The following is a 23,853-nucleotide window of genomic DNA, read 5'->3' on the forward strand; positions in this document are numbered from 1 at the left end:
GTTGCGAAGGTTGTTGAGAGTGTGGTCGCGCAACAGCTCCCCCAGCACCTGGATGAAATGACGTATCTAGATCCGTTCCAGTCGGGCTTCAGGCCCGGGTACAGCACGGAAACGGCATTGGTTGCGTTGGTAGATGATCTCTGGAGGGCTTGGGACAGGGGATGCTCCTCTGTCCTGGTCCTGTTAGATCTCTCAGTGGCTTTTGATACCATCGACCATGGTATCATGCTGCACCGGCTGGAAGAGTTAGGGGTGGGAGGCACTGTGTTGTGGTGGTTCTCCTCCTTTCTCTCTGACTGGTCGCAGTCTGTTGACAGGGGGGCAGAGGTCAACCCCGAGGCCCCTCATATGTGGGGTGCCGCAAGGGTCGGTCCTCTCGCCCCTCCTGTTCAACATTTATGTGAAGCCGCTGGGCGAGATCATCCGTGGTTTTGGGGTGAAGTACCACCAGTATGCTGACGACACCCAGCTGTACATCTCCACCCCAGACCACCCCAACGATGCCCTTGAAGTGATGTCCCGGTGCCTGGAGGCCATACGGATCTGGATGGGGAGGAATAGGCTCAGGCTCAACCCATCCAAGACCGAGTGGCTGTGGTTTCCGACGTCCCGATATAGTCAGTTGGTGCCATCACTGACTATTGGGGGCGAATCATTGGCCCCCACGGAGAGGGCACGTAACTTGGGCGTCCTCCTGGATTCACAGCTATCTTTAGAAGAGCACTTGACGGCCGTGACCAGGAGGATTTTTCATCAGGTTCACCTGATTCGCCAGTTGCGTCCCTTTCTGGATCGGGACTCGTTACACATGGTCACTCATGCCCTTGTCACCTCCTGCCTGGACTATTGCAACGCTCTCTACATGGGGCTCCCCTTGAGGAGCACCCGAAGGCTCCAACTGGCGCAGAGTGCGGCCGCACAGGTGGTAATGGGAGCGACATGGCGTTCCCATGTAATACCTCTCCTGCGCGAGCTGCACTGGCTCCCGGTGGTCTTCCAGTGCGCTTCAAGGTTTTGGTTACCACCTTTAAAGTGCTCCATGGCTTAGGACCCGGGTACTTGCGGGACCGCCTACTACCACCAATAGCCTCCCACCGGCCGGTACGCTCCCATAGAGAGGGGCTCCTCCGGGTGCCGTCGACTAAACAATGTCGACTGGCGGCCCCCAGGGGGAGAGCCTTCTCTGTGGGGGCACCTACTATCTGGAACGAGCTCCCCCCAGAGATACGGAGGATCCCGGATCTGCGCACCTTCCGCCAGGCTTTAAGGACCTTATTATTTCACCAGGCGGGCCTGGCCTAATTTTCTCCCTCTTTCATAAAAGATTTTTAATTTTTAAATATCTTTTAGTATTTTATACATTCAATTTTAAAATTAGTTTTAAATAGTTGGGGGTTTTAAATTTGTCGGAGCCAAAATTATTTAATTTGATTTTATTCTACTTTTAAATTTTGTATGGATGTGTTTTATTGTTTGGCTGTGCACCGCCCTGAGTCCTTCGGGAGTAGGGCGGTATAGAAATCGAATAAAATAAATAAATAAATAAATATTTAAGAAGGAATATACCTAACAATAGTTCCTCAAAATGCCTACATGCATCAATCAATCCATCATAACTGGTGCCTAAAAATAATGCTACGCTAAAGCATGGCTAAGTGTTCAAAACAATTTGATTATAATTTATAAAATACTGTATATATTGTGCATTTTCACTGGGGTTTTTTTTTTTTTACATTTCCAATGCAGGATTGCCATTTTTCTTTGTGTTCAGAAGTCACTTACAAAGCAGTATATTTTTGTTTTCTAGTGGAATATTTCAGATTATTTCTTCCAAAGAGGTGAAATTATTGAAAAGGAATTAAACAAGGAAGAATCAGTGTTACAGAAGCAAGCAGAAGAAAACGGGATAACATTGAACCGTCCCTTCCATCCAGCACCACCATTTGATTGCCTCTGGCTTTGCCTATATGCCAAGCTCGGTGAACTCTGTGTAGATCCCCGCCCTGCAGTTAGAAAGAGTGCTGGGCAGACACTATTCTCTACAATTGGTGCTCATGGAACTTTACTTCAGCATTCAACATGGCATACAGTTATATGGAAGGTACTGATGTTTATATGTAATAATATTATTCTTAAAATATGCTTGATCCCAGTTCTTTTTTATATAAATATAAAACAAAATTATCCTTTTTATTAGATTTTAAAGTGCAAATTTGGACGTGTACCAATTTTTTTCTGTCACCAATCTTTCCAGGCCTGTAAATTACATTTGACTGTATTTGCAACATGTGTTTTGTAGTGATTTATCATATACCATATTTTTCGGACTATAAGACGCACCAAGATTTCGAAGAGGTAAGCAAGGAAAAAAAAGTTTTTTGCCCTCCCCAGCCCCCAGGAGCACTCTGCAGGCCTCCAAACCTCAGAGGGTTTGGGAGGCCTGCAGAATGCTCCTGGAGGCTGGGGAGGGCAAAAATGCGACGCATGGGGGATTTGGGGGGGCCAAAAATTGGCCCAGTTTTTGCTAAAACAGGGCCCGCAGGGGGTTTGGGAGGCCTGCAGAGTGCTCCTGTGGGCTGGGGAGGGCACAAACACCTATTTTTGTGAAAAACTGATCCATTTTTCTCAATAAACGGGCCCGTTTTTGGCCTCCCAAAATCCCCACACATTGCGTTTTTGCCCTCCCCAGCCCCCAGGAGCACTCTGCAGGCCTCCCAAACCATTTTTGGGAAGTACATCCCATTTTTGTGAAAAACGGGCCCATTTTCTGCAAAAGTGGGACGGGGGGCGGGGCTTCGGGAGATCAAAAATGGTTGTATTCGGTGTATATAAAATGCACCAATATTTCCACCCTCTTTTAGGGGGGGAAATGCATCTTATACTCAGAAAAGAGCCTTGGTGGCGCAGCAGACTAAAGTGCTGTTAAGTAGCACTTAGCTGCCAGGTGCCTGCAACTACTGCAAGTTCAAATCTCACCAGGCTCAAGGTTGACTCAGCCTGCCATCCTTCTGAGGTAGGTAAAATGAGGACCCGGATTGTGGGGGCAATAAGCTGACTTTGTATAAAAAGAACACCGCTTGGGGGGGGGGGCGAAAGCCCTACTAAGTAGGTATATACAAAAGTATGAAGGCTATTGCTTAACGCATTGTAAGCCGCCCTGAGTCTCCAGAGAAGGACGGCATATAAATCGAACCAATAAATAAATAAATACATAAAAGTATGGTACGTGCATTCAGAAAGTATTCAGATCCCCATCATTTTTGTCAATTTTGTTATGCTGCACCCTGATTTCTACAGTTGTTAAAATTCATTTTTTTCTCATTAATCTACACTCAGTACTCCATACTGACAAAGTGAAAACAGAATTTTAGAAATGTCTGTAAATTTATTAAAAAGAAAAAATTGAAATATCACATTGGCATAAATAATCAGACCCTTTGCAACAAAACTTGTAATTTAGCTCTGGTGCCTCCCATTTCTCTTGATCGTTGCTAACATATTTCTACACCTTGATTGCAGTCAACCTGTGATAAATTAAATTGATTGGACATGATTTGAAAGGCACATACTTCTCTATAGAAGGCTTCACAGCTGACAATGCATACTGTAGCAGAGCAAAAGCCATGAGGTCAAAGGAACTGCCTGCAGTGCTCAGATACAGGATTATTTCAAGGCACAGATCTGGAGAACAATACAATAAAATTTATGCTGCATTGAAGGTTCCTAAGAGCACAGTGGCCTCCATAATTCTCAAATGGAAAAAGTTTGGTGCAACCAGGACTCTTCCAAGAGCTGGTCACCCAGTCAAACTGAGTAATCAGGGGAGAAGGGCCTTAGTAAGAGAAGTGACCAAGAACTTGATGGTCACTCTGACTGAGCTCCAGAGATCCTGTGTGGAGATGGGACAGAATTCCAGAAGGACAACCATCACTGCAGCCCTCCACAGCTCTGGGCTTTATGGCAGAGTGGCTAGATAAAAGCCTCTCCTCAGTGCAAAACACATGAAAGTCTGCTTGGAGTTTTCAAAAAAGCTCCTGAAGGAGACTCAGACTGTGAGGGACAGGATTCTCTGGCCTGATGAAACCAAGACTGAACTTTTTGGCCTCAATTCTAAACGTTATATCTGGAGGAAACCAGGCACCACTTATCACCTGCCTATCATCATCCCAACAGTGAAGCATGGTGGTGGCAGCAAAATGCTCTGGGGGTGTTTTTCAGCAGCAGAGACTGGAAGACTGGCCAGGATTGAGGGAAAACTGAATGGAGCAAAGTACAGGGATATGCTCAATGAAAACCTATTCCATAGCACTCAGGACCTCAGAATGGGTCAAAGTTCACTTGCCAACATGACAACAATCCTAAGCACACAGCCAAGATAACACAGGAGTGGCCTAGGGACAACCTGTGAATGTCCTAGAGTGGCTCAGCCAGAGCCCTGATTTGAATCCTATTGAATATCTCTGGAGAGAACTGAAAAGGGCTGTCCACCAGTGGTGGAATTCTGCTGGCTCTAGGCGGTTCGACCGAACCGTTTGCTAAATTGCTGGCTCGCCCTGCCCCTTGCCCCGCCCCTTCGCACCACTATTTATTGCCAATAAATAGTGGTGGGCGAGCCAGCAATTTAACAAACCGTTCAGTGTTTTTTTGTAATTTTATTGGCCCGCGGAGCTTCAGCATAGGCTAATTAGCCCATTGATTAGATCGGCCTCCCGACTCTCAGCTGATTTGCTCTCAGCTGTTTTGTGGAGGGCTCTGCTGCTTGCTTGCAAAGAGTGCTGAGCTGATTTTTTTTCCCCTAGCTATGCTGAAAAACGAAACTGAAAGTAAAGCAGGCTGTTGGCTTTGCTGTTGCTGCAACGTTAGAAAATTAGGCAGGCAGATTTGTTTTCTTTTTCCTCACCAAAAAGGTGAGGAAAACAATGGGAAATTTAGGGAAAAAGAGGAGAGTTCAAGAATTTAAAATACAAAAGAAAAAAAGTTCTATTTAACTAGGGAATTGTAATAATTGAGATACTATTAATTGCATATTGTGTTGAAAGCAGAAATGGTTAAATTGTGGTTTGGAGGAATATATGGGGGAAATTATTTGGTTTATTATTATTGGTAAATATAATTAATTGATTTGTAAGAAATTGGATGGAAATAATTGGAATATTCATGTTCATATTGATTAATATACAAAAAAGATAGTTGTATAACTAATTGATTTATATTAAAAAGTTGAATTTATATTAAACAACTGTAATATTACATAATTAACCAATGTGAGGATGGATATAAAAATAGATGACAATGGGAAGGGGTATAATATAGAATTGAAGGGGAAAATTGAATTTGATTAAGATTAGAGATGAGGATGAAGGGTAATATTGGTTTTTTAAAAAATAGATAAGGAATAAATATGGCAAAAAGGAAATATAGAAATTGTAAATTTAATTGGAAATGACTAAACACTGTTTAAATTTGTGAACTGGCCAAATACTCTGTTCAAAGAAAATAAATTGTATGTTTGTATGTGTGTTTCTAATTATTGCTATTTATTCCTATTTGTTCTCTTTTATTCTTTAAAGTTTAACAATTCATTCTTTATCTTAATATCTTTATATTTGTTTGGGGTTGCCTTTCTTCCATTTCATCTTTTTTACTGTACAGCAATCTTTCTCCTCAAACCTACCACCTCTCTCTTTTCTTTCCTTCTTACTTTCTTCCCCCCCCCCACTTCTTCTCCTCCCTACTTCCTCTTCCTTTCTCCTTCTCCTCCTCTCTTCCTTCCTCTCTTACCCTCACTCCTACTCTAATTTCCCTTCCCTTCCTTCCTCTCTTCTCTTCCTTCCCTCTCTCTCCTTCTTTCTTCCATCTCTCTTCTCCTTCCTTCATCCCTCTCTATTGCTGTATCCTTTTGTGCATATGGACTACTCAGAGGGCTGAAAAAGTTATTTTTGACTGGTCGTCGCACTTTTGACCACTCCTCGAACTTATGACTGTCCTCACATTTTACGTTTTTGCCCTATCTTGTCACCATGGTGAAGAGAAGTAGTGGTGAAATGACTGACACGGTTGTTAAGAATGCCGCAATGGGCATAAATGTGAGGATGGTCATAAGTGCGAGGACCAGTCAGAAATGACTTTTTTCAGCCCTCTGAGTAGTCCCTATGCACATAGCCACGGCCACCCGGTCACATGACCAGCTAGCCACGCCCACCCAGTCACATGACCACCAAGCCACACCCCCAACTAAGCCACACCCACAGAACCGGTTGTTAAAAAAATTGAATCCCACCACTGCTGTCCACCGATGGTCGCCATCCAACCTGACTGAGCTGGAGAGGATTTGCAAGGAAGAAGGACAAAAAATCCCCCAATCCAGGTGTGCAAAGCTTGTCACATCATACCCAAGAAGACTCAAGGCTGTAACTGCTGTCAAAGGTGCTTTAGCAAAGTACTGAATAATGGGTCTGAATCAGTGGTGAAATCTAAAATTTGTTACTACCGATTCTGTGGGTGTGGCTTGGGGGGGGGGGGGTAATGTGGCCAATTGTTTTTTTTTACTTCAGCGAACAGGTTGTAAAAAAATGCTTTCAAAAGGCTCTGACGATCCCAGCTGAGTTGCCTGATCATCAGAGGCTTTTTTTTTTCTTTTAAAAGCATTTTTTCGGCTGAAGAGGTTGTAGAAAAAATGCTTTTAAAAGTAAAAAAAAAAGCCTCTGATGATTGTGCAGCTTAGCTGGGCATGGGGGAGGGGGCAGGGATTTTTGCTACCGGTTCTCCAAACCACCCACCTCCATTGCTACCGGATCGGGTGATCCGGTCTGAACCGGAAGCATTTCACCCCTGGTCTGAATACTTACAATAATGTAATATTTCAGTTTTTTCTTTTTAATAAATTTATAGACATTTTTAAAATTCTGCTTTCACTTTGTCATTATGAGGTACTGAGGTCATTATGAGGTACTAGATTAATGAGAAAAAAATGAATTTCAACAACTGCAGAATCAGACGGCATAACAAAATTGACAAAAGTGAAGGGGGTCTGATTACTTTCTGAATCCGCTGTATATTACATATAAGCAAAGATGCTAAGTGTATGACTTCACTTTTTTTCAGTTGTATTTATTATGTTCTCCTTTTGCATCCTACCTAAGTTGGAAACTGTAAATTCTGAGAGGAGTGCTCTGACACTCCAGAAAGTTTCTTTTACATATATGAAAAATAGATGCTAAGTGTATGACTTCACTTTTTTTCAGCTGTATTTATTATGTTCTCCTTTTGCATCCTACCTAAGTTGGAAACTGTAAATTCTGAGAGGAGTGCTCTGACACTCCAGAAAGTTTCTTTTACATATATGAAAAATAGATATAGGTATAATTTGCTAAAAAGTGAGATCAGTTATTTCTATCAACAGGTAAATGATCAAATATAATTTATAGAATTAGAAGACTGAGTCATACTGTTGAAAAGGCAACTACTTGCTTATTGGAAATTGAAGTTTTTGCTTGGAAAAGTCAAAGAAAACTATATGGACTGTTTCTTGCGCATCATCAAATTACTGTATTGGATTGCAATTAAATACTGTTTATGGAACCCAACAACATACATCATTTAGCGACTGCAATTGGTTCCAACAAAATTGTTACTGAGAAACATAGCAACTAAGCAAACCATGTGACTGAACTAGAGAGATGGCAAAAATCAATGATTGCTGTCCTCTCATTTAAATAAAGTTCTCTCATACAATGTCCTCTTCACTTTTTTCTTTTTTTTTCTTTTCTTTCTCTTTTTTATCTAAATCAATTTTGTGTTTTGAATCTCTAGTTAATGGAATCAATATTCTCACTTGAGCATGTTTTTAGAATTCAGTGAAATTAGAAAGTGGCCTAATATGATTCTAATTCTTTATTACAGTATAAGCAACAACTGTTTTTATTTTAATTAATGTTTTAAAATTCTACTCAATTTCAAAGGAAAAGCACTTAAAGACACTAGCTCTGTTGTAACACTTAAACCTGTATCAAAGGTGGTAAATCAACTTAAAAGTATATTGTAGTAAAATTAGAATGAGAGCCAGTTTAGTGTAGTGGTTAATACATCAGGCTAGAAACTGTGAGACCGTGAGCCTATTTTAGGCATGAAGCTAACTGGATGATCTTGGGCCAGTCTCTCTTTTTCAGCCCTGGGAAGAAAAATGGAAAATCCCTTCTGCAAATCTTGCCAAGAAAATTGCAGGGACTAGTCCAGGTAGTTGCCAGGAGTCAAAACTGATTTGAAATAAAATGAAATAAAATGCCAATTACAAATTCTTCATCACTGAAAAGACATATGCCAATGTGTTTATTTATTAATATTAGTTTAAAGATCTTAAATATTTTATAGGTTCTCTTTCATTTGCTGGATAGAGTGCGGGAATCTTCTACAACTGCTGATAAAGAGAAGATTGAATCTGGTGGTGGTAACATTCTCATTCACCATTCACGAGATACAGCAGAGAAACAGTGGGCTGAGACATGGGTACTAACATTGGCTGGAGTAGCTAGAATATTCAACACACGGCGGTATTTGTTGCAGTCCTTAGGTACAGTGGATTCTTATTTATGTTTAAGTCAGGGTTTTTATATAGACATTTTGGTTCTGAAGATGTATTATGCATGAATAAGAAATTTAATTTTCATCTTGATTATATTTATAACTCTTATTTTTAATACAAATTCAGTTAATTTATTTACTTCATTATGTCATAAGATTTTCTTGCTGATTTTGCATTAATTGAAAAGTAATTTCTTCCTTTTATGACAAAAATCCTGTTTCCTTATTGTTAATTGGATCTCAATTTAATGAATTTCAAGTGCAACCAAAAACTTTCTATCAAAACAGCATCCCAAGGTACCAGAGTCCACTGTTTTTGAATTAGTTCATATGATTCCTTTAAATTTTCATCATTTATATACAGGTAATTAGGACTGAATGTCTGATGCTAAGTGATGCAGTTGTAAAATGCAATTTCATGTAATCAACCACTATGGAAGTTCTGGCTCTTGTCAAACAAACCCATTGCATTAAGCGCAGTGTCATGTGATTATCATTTGCGACCTCCTGCCAATTTCCCCATTAACTTTGCTTGTAGGAAGATAGCAATAAAGGTAGTAAATGGCAATCATGTGATTGTAAGATGCTGCAGTGTTGTAAACTAGTCACCAAGCACCTGGACCATGATCATAATCATGAGGACTAATAACAACCACTCATTCAGCACCAGCATAAGTTTGTATGGTTGTTGAACAAGTACTCATTAAGCAAGGACCATCTGTAACTATCACACACATAGTTGTGTAATGATACAAATGTGGTGAAATGACACAAATGATGTAAATTAAGCTTTAATTGACATTCTGCTTTAACAGAGGACTAACCTTAACCCTGAAATGGTCTCCTATCTTGAATTTGCATAGTATTGTTTAATAGTGGATTGGGCAGTAGATTTGGGATGGTGTCCATGGAGGTAGAGTGGCTGATGAAATCTCACACATCCTTGGAGAGTAGTGTAATGTATCGTATTTTGTATACTTTATAACAAATCAATTTTTCTCTAACCAGTGAGCTATTTTTAATATATATCATAGTAATAATGAAGCATATCTTACTGTGTTTTCTTTTTCCCTAACAGGAGATTTTTCTGAAGCTTGGGATGTTCTTCTTGATCACATTCAGTCAGCTGCACTCAGCAAAAACAATGAGGTTTCTTTGGCTGCTTTGAAAAGCTTTCAGGAAATCTTACAAATTGTATCTCCTGTTAGAGAAACTGAAAAACCTGATACACCACCTGCTATTAATGTTCCTGTGCCTGTCCTCATAGGATCAGTGACTGCCACTGGCCTTGGAAGATCTTTTATGAGAACTGATTCTATAGGAGAAAGGATTGGAAAATATAGTGCAACTGAGCCCCCTGTGATAACTGATGAAATTGAAGACTTGGATCTTTGGTGGGCTGCATGGAACAGTTGGTTTAGAATTGGTTCAGAAAGTACAAAGCCCCCACTTTCTTTTGATAAAATGACTTTTATTCCCAGCCAGCCTTTTCTTACAGCTTTAATACAGATATTTCCAGCCCTTTATCAACACATTAAAACAGGTTTCAGTATGGATGATCTCCAAAAATTAGGCGTCATTCTACATGGTGCAATCTCTGTTCCAATCAGTTCTGATGCATCTCCTTTCATCTTACCATCATATACTGAGGCAGTTCTAACAAGTTTGCAAGAAGCTGTACTTACAGCTTTAGATGTCTTACAAAAGGTAACAATTTTTAAATACAATATGAAAAGCACTCAATTTCTTTTATGCTGTCATCCATGGCCTTATATATTAATAACCATAATTAACTTTAATTGCTTAAAATAATTTTCCTACATCTTGAAAGAAATACTGTTTCAAGTGTCTGCTCAGTACTCTTTATTCAAAAGATCTGTCACAACATAGATTAATGTTACATTTTTAATTTATTTTTTATGTATTTATTTTTTCACATTTATCCCTCAGATATGGACTCTGGGCAGTATACAATAAAATGTTAAAATATAAAACAGTATATTCAAAAGTTAAAAATTTAAGAGGTGGCTGATTAAAATTAATTAAAAGGTGATTCAGAGACTAACCAGCCCCACAGCTGTGTGCTGCTCTGAGCTTCTCATGCAAGGCCACAGAGCCATGTTTAACTGCTCTTCAGAAAATTAGGGTAGTGGGGGGTCTGCTTTACCTCCAAGGGAAGAATATTCCAACAGCAGAGAAGGCTCTCTTGCTAGATCCTGCCAGTCAGAGTTCTTTAACATTATATACATATTTTCTGAATCGAGAAAACGTTTTTTGAAAATACAAATCTGAAATTAATTTGCAGGTGTTGTAATGCATTTAAAATGTAATGTATATGTAAAATATAAATTAAATTGATAGATCTTGATCAGTGTAATTCTCATCCAATAAAGTTTCAGTGAAATTAATGAAACAAGAAGAGACAGGATCAACAACAAATTTGTTGTTTAACAAAGTTGATTAAATATAAAAATGATTGACAAATATAAAAAAGTAAATATAGAAAGAATGAATTACTATAGAGCAGGGGTCCTCAAACTTTTTAAATAGGGGGCCAATTCACAGTCCCTCAGACTGTTGGGGGGGCGGATCGGCTGGGGGGGCGGGGCTAGGTGGGCATGGCTAGGGCATGTGACTAGGTGGCTGCGGCCAATTTAACAGTCCATTGAACAATTAACATTAAACTTTAATTTGTTTTGCTTCTGAGGTGTTTTATTTGCTTTTGTTTGCATGTCGCTCTTTCGGTTGCCTTTTCTTTTTACTAGATCGTTTTTTCAGTTGTTTAGGAGTCTAGTGGTCCACTTCAGAAAACTCAGTTTTGCAGCAATTCTTCTCAGCCCCAAGGAGCTTGAGAAATCTCTCTTTCTCTCTCTCTCTCTACCTCTTTCTTTCTCTCTCCCTCTCTTTCTCTCCCTCCCTCTCTCTTTCCTTCTTTCTCTTACCTTCTCTCTCTCCCTCCCTCGCTCTCTTTCTTTCTTTCTGTCTCTCTCTCCTTCTCTTTCTCTCTCTATATCTCCCTCTCTCTTTCTCTCTCTCCCTCTGTCTCTATCTTCTGGAGGCGGGGGAGGTGAAAAACAGGCTGTTTTCACCCTTTTTTTGGCCTCCTGGGACATCTCTGCACCCTGTTTTTCATCCACCCACCACCTCCAGAAGCATTCTTCAGGCTAAAACCAGGCAAAAATGGCTCATTTTTTTGGCCAAAGATGGGCCGTTTTCACCTGTTTTTTGGTCTCCTTTCATACACATACACACACACACATACACCCCTCCAGCAGCATTCTGCAGGCCAAAATTGTTGGGCTTACTTTTCAGTTCCAGCCCACAGGGCTCCCAAAGGCAAGTTCTGCGCTCTGCTGAAGGATGGGCAGGGCAACCGCGTGGTCCTGTGCGGGCCAGATTAATGGCTTCGGTGGGCCGCATGTGGCCCACGGGCCATAATTTGAGGACCCATGCTATAGAGCCACAAAACAGATATATAATGATGGGTTAAAAGAAAAGGTAAACATGAGTAAATTGGAATTATTGGAATCTTCAAAAAGAAAAAGATGGAACATTTAAAAAATGTCTTGTATGAAAGGCATTGTATCAACACAATTGAAGTAAGGATGGTTTGAAGGACAGAAAGGTTTAAAGAGGTAGAATAAATGACCTTAGTGTAAACTGAGGTATGTTTCTCATCCTAATTTCTGTAGCTTATTTCTTACTCTTTTTCTCTCATTATACATAATAGTGCTTAACCCAAAAGAAAAAGCATGATAGGTATATATGTAATATAGATGTAAATACTGTATGCAACCCTATATTTAATCTGTTAACTGAATTTAAGCATTTACCATTTTTTATTTTTAGTATATAAAAGAATAAATTAAGTCATATTCCAGAACTAAATTATTTAACTAGTCATTTTACTTTCACTAATGAAAAGTAAATGTACTAACCATACCAAGTAGCTATTTAACTTTATTTCTTTATATTAATCTAGGGGTTTTATTTTTGTTTACCACTTTTTTTATTTGCTATTTATATATTCCATTTATAATTTTGTATTCAATATTTAATTTCAAAAATATCATGGATTATGGCTTTTTAAAATACAAGAATGCTTTTAAGACATGGTCTCTACATGCACAATGGGTACAGGGTACAAGGAAATAGAGATTTAAATGTAAAAGAAAACAGTATAAAAATAAACCAATTAACTGAAAAAATTATAGTCTTTAGTGCAGTGGTCTCCAATATTTTGGGTACCAGGGACCGGTTTTGTGGAAGACAATTTTTCCATGGACCTGAAAGGGGTGGTGGTTTCAGTTTCACTTGCTCACCCATCACTCACCTCCAGCTGTGTGGCCCAGTTCCTAGCACAGGTATTGAGGACTCCTGCTTTAGTAGTAAGATGTGTAGTATCACTTAAGAAGGAGAAGTCTTGATCTAAATAAATGAAGTTCTTATCTATGCTGATTTAAATTACTTTGATTGAAAACAATTCAAGCTAAAAGAAGAATCTAATTTAAGACTCAAAGCTGCCCATTATCTAGAATATAAACAAACAGAGTAAAGGCAAGAGTTACACGAAGTTAGCCATCAAATAAAAATGCAGAATGTTTATCAATGTTTTGATTCTGGATTCAAGATATAAAATATTAAAAACAACCTCAGTTGTAATGCTTCAACATTGGTTGTAAAAGAAATGCAGATAAATAGGGAGCAAAATCTCATTCTTCAAAATATAACTCATTAATATCCTCCACATCATCCCATAAAGCTCCTCTAGCTGCATACAGAAATGGAATAGCTATTGGTTCATAGAACATTCCTTCTCCCTACAACCTGGGGATCCTGTGCTGTTCTAGTAAGTTACGCACTGCCAGATAACACATAATAACAGCCAAAATACAGGTAGATGCTCTTTCTAAGCAGATACTCAACAATCATAATGCTTATTGATTCTTGGATTTCTGAATGGACCAATTTCTTGCATATGTCAACTAGAAGATAAATTTATTGACAAATGCTCAATATACAGGTAGTCCTCGACTTACAACAGTTCATATAGTGATCATTCGAAGTTACAACAGCACAGAAAAAAGTGACTTATGACCATTTTTCACACTTATGACCATTGCAGCATCCCCACGGTCACGTGATTTACATTTGAATGCTTGACAAGTGGTTCACATTTATGTTTGCAATGTCCTGAGGTCATATGATCCCCTTTTGCGACTTTCTGACAAGCAAAGTCAATGGGTAAACTAGATTCACTTAATAACCATGTTACTAATTTAAGAACTGCAGTGATTCACTAAAAATGTGATCATAAAATAAGGCAAAACTCACTTAAAAGTCATAAAATGGACTAAAACTTAAATTTCTCACTTAACATTACAAATTTTGGGCTCAATTATGGTCATAAGTTGAGGACTACCTGTAGTATATAGATTATTTAATATTAGCCTAGTTATTACTTGTGAAACCATTCTCTTCAAAAATATTTATATTGTTTCTTCGGATAGTTACAAAAATGAAGTGATAGCTATCTGAAGCATTATGTCAGAATATTTTTTGATGGGACCGATCATTTGAACAAGCATACCATTCAGATTGTTTTGACCTACTATTATCATCACTATACTCTTCCTTCAAAATATTTTCTTCTTTATCAATTACTTTGGTATTATGCACACCACTATTATTATAGAATTTTGTATTCTTTCCATAATCTGTAGATAACTCAGGGACCAATTGCCCTGAATTATCTTTTTTTTTTTTTTTGCATTTGACAAAAATACTGTTTCTACCTTTCTATCTGATCTGCATTTTCCACTGTTACTATTGTATGTATCTAAGTAAATCAGATGTTAGCTAATGTGAGAGTTTCATTGATTTCTGAATTGTTACCACTCTAACTAATGTATCAATTAATGTATTTAATGTAAAGTTTAGCAGTTAAGTAATTACCCTTTGAATTAGTTCAGCAGACTGGACTGCTTTATCAGTTCAACGTATTTTGTAGCAGTGACAGAGTTCATGAAGCTTTCTTATACTAGAGAAACCCAATGCCTACAGCATTTCACATTCTTAAAATATACATCACAAAACTATATACATATGTCATATTTTTCCAATGAATTAAATATTTTCTGGAAAATTAATTTTTTAATTGATTTTTATAGGCTATATGCATAGGTTCAGAAAACATGCAAGTAATGTATCCTGCTATCTTTGATCAGTTGTTAGCTTTTGTTGAATTTTCCTGTAAACCACCACAATACGGACAGCTAGAAACAAAACACATTGCCAATGCAAAATTCAATCAGGTGAGATGTTTTAACTGTTTTACTTTTAAAAGCTTAGATTGAAAAATACATTTAGTTTTGCATGAATTTATAATTATCAATCAACTGAGTTTGGCCAATATTTATGTTACCAACTAATTAAGTAAATATCTAAAGTTTTTCAGTTTCCTTTTTTTCCTGTCAATTTCCTACTTGATATTGACACTCTACTAAGAAAAGAAATTATAAAATCAAAATAAATGTCCTAGTTAGCAAAGATGGTTTAACTAATTTTGCATTTTCATTTGAGTATTAAATCATATATTTTACTTTTAATACTTTATTTTATGAAATTCAAACATAATGTCACTGATTTGACTACATTTGCACTTATAATACTACGCAACCAGAAGAATGATATAGGTAAAATGTATAAAAATATATTAATTTTTCCTTATTCTGTTTATTATGCAACACAATGGAATCACTATAGATACAACTGTTTGCACCGGTGAGTTAAAATTCTTTAAAGATCATGCTTAACATTCTTCCTTCATAAACTGCAATATTGCACGTGCTTAAGAGTGTCTTTGATTCAAAATGTAATTGCCAGTTCAAAATTCCATATATATATATATATATGTGTGTGGGACTGGGAATGTCTTTAAAAAAAATTCATGGATCAGATATTTTTCTTTTTATAATCTTCAAAAAATGTGCATGCAACCAACTAGGCCTGTTTATTTTCTTTTATACAATCTGTTGTTTGTTTGTTTTAGGCAGAATGGGTAGCACTTAATTATGTACCATTTGCAGAAAGATCTTTAGAAGTTGTGGTAGATCTGTACCAAAAGACTGCTTGTCACAAAGCTGTGGTAAATGAAAGAGTCCTTCAAAATATTATCAAGGTAAATATTTTATATAGATTTTAAGATTACTCTTTAAAATGAGCTGCATTATTGTTTCCCAAGTCTGAGGTTGGATTATGAAACTTGCATGAAAACCTAAGGGTGACTTACTACTATTGTTTTTTCAGTTATTATTTCAAGAATTACACTCTCCCATATCTTTATTCTTTGAGAATCATTTATTTTGTCAATTATCAGTGTGGATCACATTTAGTTATTTCTTTGTAACATTTTTCTGATAGCAAGTATTATTTGAAGGATATGAAGATATAGTAATCAAAAACAATACATTATTTTGTTTTAAAGTAAGACTAAAGAGCATTGTAATTCAGAATTCATTCAAGTCTTTATTTCATCTGTGGTACCTATCATATATAATAAAGAGAAGAGGCTGACCAAAGTGTTCAAATGTCTTAAGTCTTTCTAATGTTTTGTAAAGCTGAGCTGAGGTAACATGAAAGCCTACCTACGCATTATGTGAAGTATATCCTTTCTCTTAGCACTCTTTAATGTTTATGAACATAATGAAAGACAAACCATAGACACTATATTTCTTGGTATGTGGCTGTTACTTATTCACATACTCCCTTCAAATTTTGCAGATATTTCCCAGAGCTATACAGTGGAGAACCAGCAGTTTTTCTACCATATTTAGAGAATACCTGAAAAATAGTATTTTTAATATCGACATGTGTGAATCATTGAATATACTGAATGGCATGTCCATTTATTTGAGATGGTTTCCTATTAATAATTTGCAGAACCAACATGAAATGCCTTTTAAAAATTCCCCAGATTTCACTCATTCCTAAATGCTACATGTTGTGACTTCTCTTCCTCTATACCCATCCTATGCATTTAAGTCCAGCTAAAGTTATAGGTTGTTTGTTCCTTGTCTGTAAGTGGGATTTAAATGCAAGTACAGGTAGTCCTCGACTTATGACCACAATTGAGTCCAAAATTTCTGTGCTAAGTGAAACATTTGTTAAGTGAGTTTGCCCCATTTTATGACATTTCTTGCCACAGTTGTTAAGTGAATCACACTAGTTGCTAAATTAGTCAAACTGTTGTTAAGTGAAACTGGCCTCACCATTGACTTCGCTTGTCAGAAGGTCACAAAAGGGGATCACGTAACCCCGGGACACTGCAATTGTCATAAATATGAGTCAATTGCCAAACATCTGAATTTTGATCACATTACCACGGGGATGCTATAACCGTCATAAGTGTGGAAACTGGTCGTGTCATTTTTTCAGTCCTCTTGTAACTTTGAACAGTCACTAAACGAACTGTTGTAAATTGAGGACTACCTGTACAGCTGAGTTTCATATATGTTTCATATACATATATCTTACTGAAACCAATGTAATATTTTATTTTGACAGACACTAAGGATGCCTCTTAGTCTGAAATATGCTTGCCCTTCAGAAAGCACATGGAAACTCGCAGTCTCTTCACTCCTTAAAGTTCTCTCAATTGGGTTACCAGTTGCTAGACAGCATGCTTCCTCTGGAAAATTTGACAGTATGTGGCCAGAGTTAGCCACCACTTTTGAAAACTTTTTGTTTACTAAAAGGTAAAGAATAATTGTATAGTGGGGCAATGTAGAGAGGATGGAGTTCAAGTGTTTTGAAATAGAATAATTTGAATTTTTTCCCCACATTGTGCCTTTGTATTAAATAATGACAGTGATATTTGGAGTAGTTTCTTTTGGCTTGTTTTTAGTCAGTTGTAGCTGGGATTTTTTTCATTCTATTGTATTATATTAAAATCCCTAAGAAAGGAAACATAATTTCTACCAATCTCTAACAAACTTCTTATTGCAGTATTGTAGCTAAAACCTGTCTGATTACCTGAGGGTCTTTCCCATCTCAATGCTGTCAGAAAGCTGCAGGTGTTACTAGATGAGTTCCCTTATTTGCAAAATATAGACCCTACTGTACAGTCTTTCTCTACAAAAAGAATTAAAAAGGGACTATATTGCTCAGTAACCTATTATGGATCTGGAACACTAAACTGATTTAGGTAGAGCTCCTAAACTGCCAGCAGACCAATACATAATATACTTTCTAAAACTGGCCTCATACCTAACAGAATTAATTTACTCATAGCGTAAAAGAGCCTTTACCATGGCAGGGTATGGTGCCATCTTTCAACAGTACTAAAAGGGAGGCAAAAAAATAATCACCTATCTAAAATAATTCTGACTCTACGTGGATGAAGAAGTATAAACAAATGAGTATTTGTTACTTGCTCGATACAATAACCATATGAAAGTAACTCTGTTACACAACAAGTAGTAGACTAGGGCCGCATCAGGGTTGTGGTTGACCTTGGGGGGAGGCATAACTGGATGGGCGTGGCTAGGGTAGACATGGGCAGCTCAACATCACTCATTTCAGGCCATGGGCAGGGCTGGGGGGATCTATTGTCTCCAGCGGAGAAAGGCAAAACCAAGGTGAGCGCCAAACCCTTCTCCACCAGAGAAGCCTTACCGTCTCTCTCAAGCCATGCCAGTGGCACGGACTGTCCAGAGCCCTAGACAATGGAGGGCAAGTGCCGAGCCCAGCCCTTGAGCTTCCATGACCTCACAACACAGCATAACCCCGCTTCCCTGAGCGGGCCCTCAGTTGCACTTATCTCCTCCTCGAGGCTGCTGCTGCAGTGCTCACTCTCCTTGGCCAGGTTGCTCATGGTGTGTGCAGGAGGCAAAGTGTGTGGGTCAGAGGGAAACTCACTCCGTCTCCTTGCGAGGAGACCCAGCTTTGTTACCGAAGCAACCTCAACTATAGGATGGGAGACCACCAAGAGAAGAGGGGGCAAGGGGATGGCGAAAGGGCAGCAGGTATGCTGTGGCCAAGTGCTAAGGCAGGACTTCCTTCAGATGCTCTCTCCCTCTCATTATTTATTTATTTATTGGTTCGATTTATATGCCACCCTTCTCCGGAGACTCAGGGCGGCTTACAATGCGTTAAGCAATAGCCTTCATACCTTTTATATATACCTGCTTAGTAGGGCTTTGCCCCCCCGCCAAGCGGTGTTCTTTTTTTATACAAAGTCAGCTTATTGCCCCCACAAACCGAGTCCTCATTTTACCTACCTCGAAAGGATGGAAGACTGAGTCAACCTTGAGCCTGGTGAGATTTGAACTTTCAGTAATTGCAGGCATTGCATTCCCATCCTTCTTTCTCCTTTTCCCCCTCCTTCCTTCTCTCCCTCATCCTTACTCCTCTTATCCCTACCCATATTCCCTTTCTTTCTTTCTTCCTTCCTCCCTCCCCTTTCTTCCCTTCTTCTCATTCCCCATTCTCATCCCCATTTCCTTCCTTCCTCTGTGCTCAGGAAGAGACAAGGGGAGAGGGAATATTGGCAGCACCGTGCCACCTGTGGCATGCCCCTGCCATGGGGGAGTGGGGGCAGTCCCGGTGAAAGGAAAGCCTTGCAGACTGCGAGGCCAGACCGGCAAGCAGGGCATGGAGGTTCTGGTGCGGGCACAGCATTGATCTACAACTTGGTGGCGGCCATCTAGGCCGGAATGCAATCAGCCTTAAATCTGACTTGCGCGGCCGCCCTGGGTCACCACCAGCTCGGCACCACCTCCTGGGTGTGCATACAGGAGGCAGCCCTCCTGGGGGTGCGCTCAGGGCAATGGTGCCCCCTCTCTTGCTCCAGGATGACCCCCGTGGATCTAAGGCTGACCGTGTTCCAGCCCGGATGGCCACCACCAGGTTGTAGATCTGCACCTGGTTGGCCTGGACCGGGCTGTGGGCCAGTCCTTCACTGTTTCCAGAGCTGCCCTGCGGGCCAGATCTAACTACATCGTAGGCCGGATCTGGCCTGCAGGCCTTGGGTTTGACATCTCTGTCTAGGTTGTCCCACACATTTCTATGCATCTTTTCTATTATCTGACAATACCATGTTATCCAATGTTTCCTTCACACAAAATCAGTTAAAAGAGCACCATAAAGCTTTGTGCAGTGAAGTTAATAATCATAAAATATGTTTGGAAGGAGCTGTGGTCCTTCTGTCTCCTGTAATTTACATTGTGGTTCTATCTTGCTGCTGCAAATGGTTGATACCATATCAGGTGTGAAATATCCAGAATCTTGATATGGAAGCCCAGTTTCACTGTTTTGTTTTTTGCTTTGTGAAAGTAATATGTTTTAAAAACATACTTCCTTCATGTTGTAAGTAGTGAAAGAGAAATTATATCAACTCCACCATCGATTCACAAATGTGTCTTAGTTCTCCATTAGTAAAAGAAGAAAATAATGAACTAATTGTAAACCTTTGATATATTCTGAGGTCTAATTAAAATCATTTTCCCATAGAAATATTTACTATGGTGAAGATAATTTCTTTGGTATTTTTTCAAAATGGTTCTCCAACCATTAATTAAGGCTATTTTTACTTGCCTTTCAGTGTACCTCCAGATAATCTTTCTATTCAGGAGTTTCAAAGAAATGAAAATATTGATGTTGAAGTGAGTATATATTTCTTAGCATCCGAAAATATAGAGTTCATATTTACATAACAAAATATTTTATCATAATAATCGCTAAATTTGTATAAAGTGTAGATTTTGTTATCAGCTGTGATATCTGTTTGCAGAAGATTTTTATATACATACTAAACAAAGTGGCCAGCATACTCCAATTTGCTGATATCATTCATAATTTCATTTAATTTTGCAGTCTGTGCTTCAGTCTTGTTATGAGTGTTTGCTAAATTACTATTTCAAAAACTTTGTCTTTCATTTGTTATAGGTGGTGCAGCTCATCAGTACAGAGATACTGCCATATGCTAATTTTATTCCCAAGGAATTTGTTGGTCAGATCATGACTATGCTTAATAAAGGTTCAATACATTCTCAATCCTCTTCATTTACAGGTATGTCAATCAAAAGAATATAAAGAGATATATTTTTTATTTTTTATTATTTTATTAATTTGATTTATATGCCGCCCTTCTCTGGAGACTCAGGGCGGCTTACAATGCTTTTAAGCAATAGCCTTCATACTTTTGTATATACCTGCTTAGTAGGGCTTTTGCCCCCCCCCCAAGCGGTGTTCTATTTTATACAAAGTCAGCTTATTACCCCCACAAACCGGGTCCTCATTTTACCTACCTAGGAAGGATGGAAGGCTGAGTCAACCTTGAGCCTGGTGAGAATTGAACTCGCAGTAATTGCAGGCAGCTGGCAATATTCAGGCACAATAAAAATTCAGTGCAAAAGATTTAATATGTTCAACAGTAGTGTGCAATATTCAGATCTAAAACAAAAAAGGGTGTCCTTTAAAATTGGCATGGGCTGAGTTCTGGCTCAGGGAACAATTTTGCTGCTTATTTTAAAGACATAATTTTAGCTATTCTTCCAAGCTTTTTAAAAATTTTGTATTATTTAATTCATATCTTTGTAGCCATTTGGGTTCAGAAAAAAATATGTTTGAATTAATGAGGCATTAGGGTAGCTGACATGTAGTCCTATGCTCACATAGCAGTCATATTTTAAAAAATATATTCACAATCCCAATAGTTTTAGTGACTGCTCTTAAAAATTAAGTTTTAGAAATATATATTTATACTTGTAGGTAAAACTTAACAAATTGAGAAATCATTTCTCCATACTGTAACATGTCTTGACAATGCAGTTACTAAATATTCTGATTAAATACTTCAATCAACAAATATATAGTGAAATAGGTTCGATTAAATATATTATTTCTACTTCTGTGTTGAATTATCTTTATTTCCCAAAGGAGAAGATAGGAAGGAAACTGATAGAATAAAGTCATGTTTAAGGCATGTTTATTACAGAAATTATTTACATCTCATTTAAGCTATTGATTTCAAAAGACCTTGATACCCCACTAGTTTCTTTGGAATTCTACCAGTTAATAGGGAAAAAAATGATTCTCTAGACTAGTTGACAATTTAAACCATTAAAAATGTAGATATGGCCGAAGTTGATTAATCAGTTTTCTGTTAATCCTTTCATATACATTTTTATATTATCCCTGTTAATTTTCACTATGGATATTTTGTCTTTCTTTATATGTCCTACTATTCATTCCACTAACTACTTTTAAAATAAATTCTTAAAACAAGGATGGTTTTTGATTTTGACAGAGGCAGAAATTGATATTCGCATGAGAGAGGAATTTTCCAAGATGTGTTTTGAAACACTGCTTCAGTTTTCATTCAGTAACAAAGTAACAACTCCTCAAGAAGGCTATATTTCACGAATGGCACTTTCTGTTCTATTAAAACGATCTCAAGATGTGCTTTATCGTTACATAGAAGATGAAAGATTAAGTGGCAAGTGTCCACTTCCACGGTATGATCATAGTTTTGTTTATATTCCTTTTCTCAATAAGGCCATTTACTTACTGCCACCCATTAGTGATCAACTAATTAATTTTAGATCCGAGACTTAATGTTCATCTAGGATTCTTTTGGGCAAACATATATTACCCAATAACAAAACAATTTATTAACTCTGGTTTTAAAGAAAGAAATATTTTCAGAATATACCATCATGATTATAAGAGTAGACTTTGCTTCCACTGCTAAATAAATTTATTTGACAATAATAATCGCATAAAGAATTTCATACTTTTAAAATAAACTAACAGAAAAAGAACATCTGTAACTTTGCACATATCTTCCCAGACACTCTGAACATAAATATTCTAAAAGCAAAGAAGGGAAGAATGTTATAGCAAATGGCACATTGTTCCAGCTCTTTTTTGCAAGCCCTGAACTTGTAAGTCCTGCCTTACTGGCCCCATTGAGCTTTGTAAGCTCAATTGTTGGTGGGATTCCAATCAATGCCTACTAGCCCTTAAATTTATATAAAAGCCCTGCTGGTAAAAGATGGCTATGACTATGGCTGGACAGCTGAAAGTATTTGCTATTATATATTTTAATTATCATATATAAACATAAAGTTAATGTTGTGTTAGAAAAAGATAATCTATCTTTTTCTATTCATTAGTTCAGCTATTATAATTTTCTAGTTTACCATACTAAGAGCTAAGAATTTTTATTTTAACATAAAAATTTCTGGCGGTGGGGGCATTATGCGTTTTGCAGTAACAATATTTTGGTTACAACAATCTCTTTCTTGCTGTTTCATTACATTAAAAAAGTATTACTCCAATAAAATCACCTAGCCAATAGTTCTGTATAATATTTAACTGAGATTTTTACTTTTTTTTTTTAGCTAAACAAAGTTTTAATTTGATTTACCTAAAATTAGAATTTAGAAGAAAGATGCTTAAATCTGTGAATTATTCTAATGTTCCTATGAGAAGTGTTGGCAAGAAATTGCATACACAGTAATCCTTAGATTGCACATTTTGAAATTAATATGGGCAACTATCCAAAGAGTATCAATTTGCATTCTCCCTCACTTTGGACAACAGATTCCTAGGTTCTAACAGAAACATATTTTGAAATGCCTATACTATAATTTTTAAAATTACAGGGATTTCTTTATTAAGATAGAACAGCTTCAAAACTCAGCAGTCTGGAAGAAAAACAAACAACTCAGCAACAACCTCTTGCTTCATCATTCTTTACATAGCTGGGGTTCAAAAATTCTAGAGACAAATAAGATCTGCAATAAAATGTCACCCTTACATACCTCAATCCACCTCAGGTGTTTCTATCCATCAAACTACACACAAATCTGAGCATGCTAAGAATACCTTATGTGTCAAGGAGGCAAGGAAGAAGAGTTGCCTTTTAGGTTCTTTTCCCCTAAAATTTACTTCAGTAATTCTGCAAAGCTTGGGCTCCCCTTCTTCCCCAGTATACATATGTCTCACCATTATTTCTCAGCAAGATTGTTTTGACTACATCCTATCGTACTTGCTCAAGTAATTGTTAGTATACATAATGAAAACAGAACTATACTTAGCTAGTCTTATTTTCCATTGCTTTATTGAAGACACTTTAATTAGATTCTTGGACCAATATTCTGGAAATAAATCAAGTAATACTTTGAGAAATGTTTAGATAAAACACAAGCTTTTGTTTTAATTAAAGTACAGTAAGGGATATAGAGAAATGACAAAGGTGTCTTTTAT

At 37.7% G+C, this 23,853-nt stretch overlaps 1 protein-coding gene across 2 annotated transcripts in view; it reads left to right on the forward strand.

The window, feature by feature from the left end:
- The window catches only part of MON2 (MON2 homolog, regulator of endosome-to-Golgi trafficking), an 86,253-nt gene that overhangs the window by 58,526 nt on the left and 3,874 nt on the right, over positions 1-23,853 (forward strand). Inside the window, exons 24-33 of one of the 2 annotated variants that reach the window (XM_070948095.1) lie at positions 1,808-2,101; positions 8,371-8,569; positions 9,659-10,287; positions 14,751-14,894; positions 15,346-15,363; positions 15,632-15,760; positions 17,146-17,336; positions 20,183-20,243; positions 20,527-20,650; positions 21,890-22,097. In XM_070948095.1, coding sequence (XP_070804196.1) covers positions 1,808-2,101; positions 8,371-8,569; positions 9,659-10,287; positions 14,751-14,894; positions 15,346-15,363; positions 15,632-15,760; positions 17,146-17,336; positions 20,183-20,243; positions 20,527-20,650; positions 21,890-22,097 — 1,997 coding nt within the window. The remainder of the gene's footprint in view (positions 1-1,807; positions 2,102-8,370; positions 8,570-9,658; positions 10,288-14,750; positions 14,895-15,345; positions 15,364-15,631; positions 15,761-17,145; positions 17,337-20,182; positions 20,244-20,526; positions 20,651-21,889; positions 22,098-23,853) is intronic. The other variant, XM_070948096.1, reaches the window with a different exon arrangement.

This window comes from Pituophis catenifer, unplaced genomic scaffold (assembly GCF_029215685.1).
Source record: "Pituophis catenifer annectens isolate HBS135680 unplaced genomic scaffold, rPitCat1.0.hap2 SCAF_7, whole genome shotgun sequence".
In the NCBI taxonomy this organism is placed as follows: Eukaryota; Metazoa; Chordata; class Lepidosauria; order Squamata; family Colubridae; genus Pituophis; species Pituophis catenifer.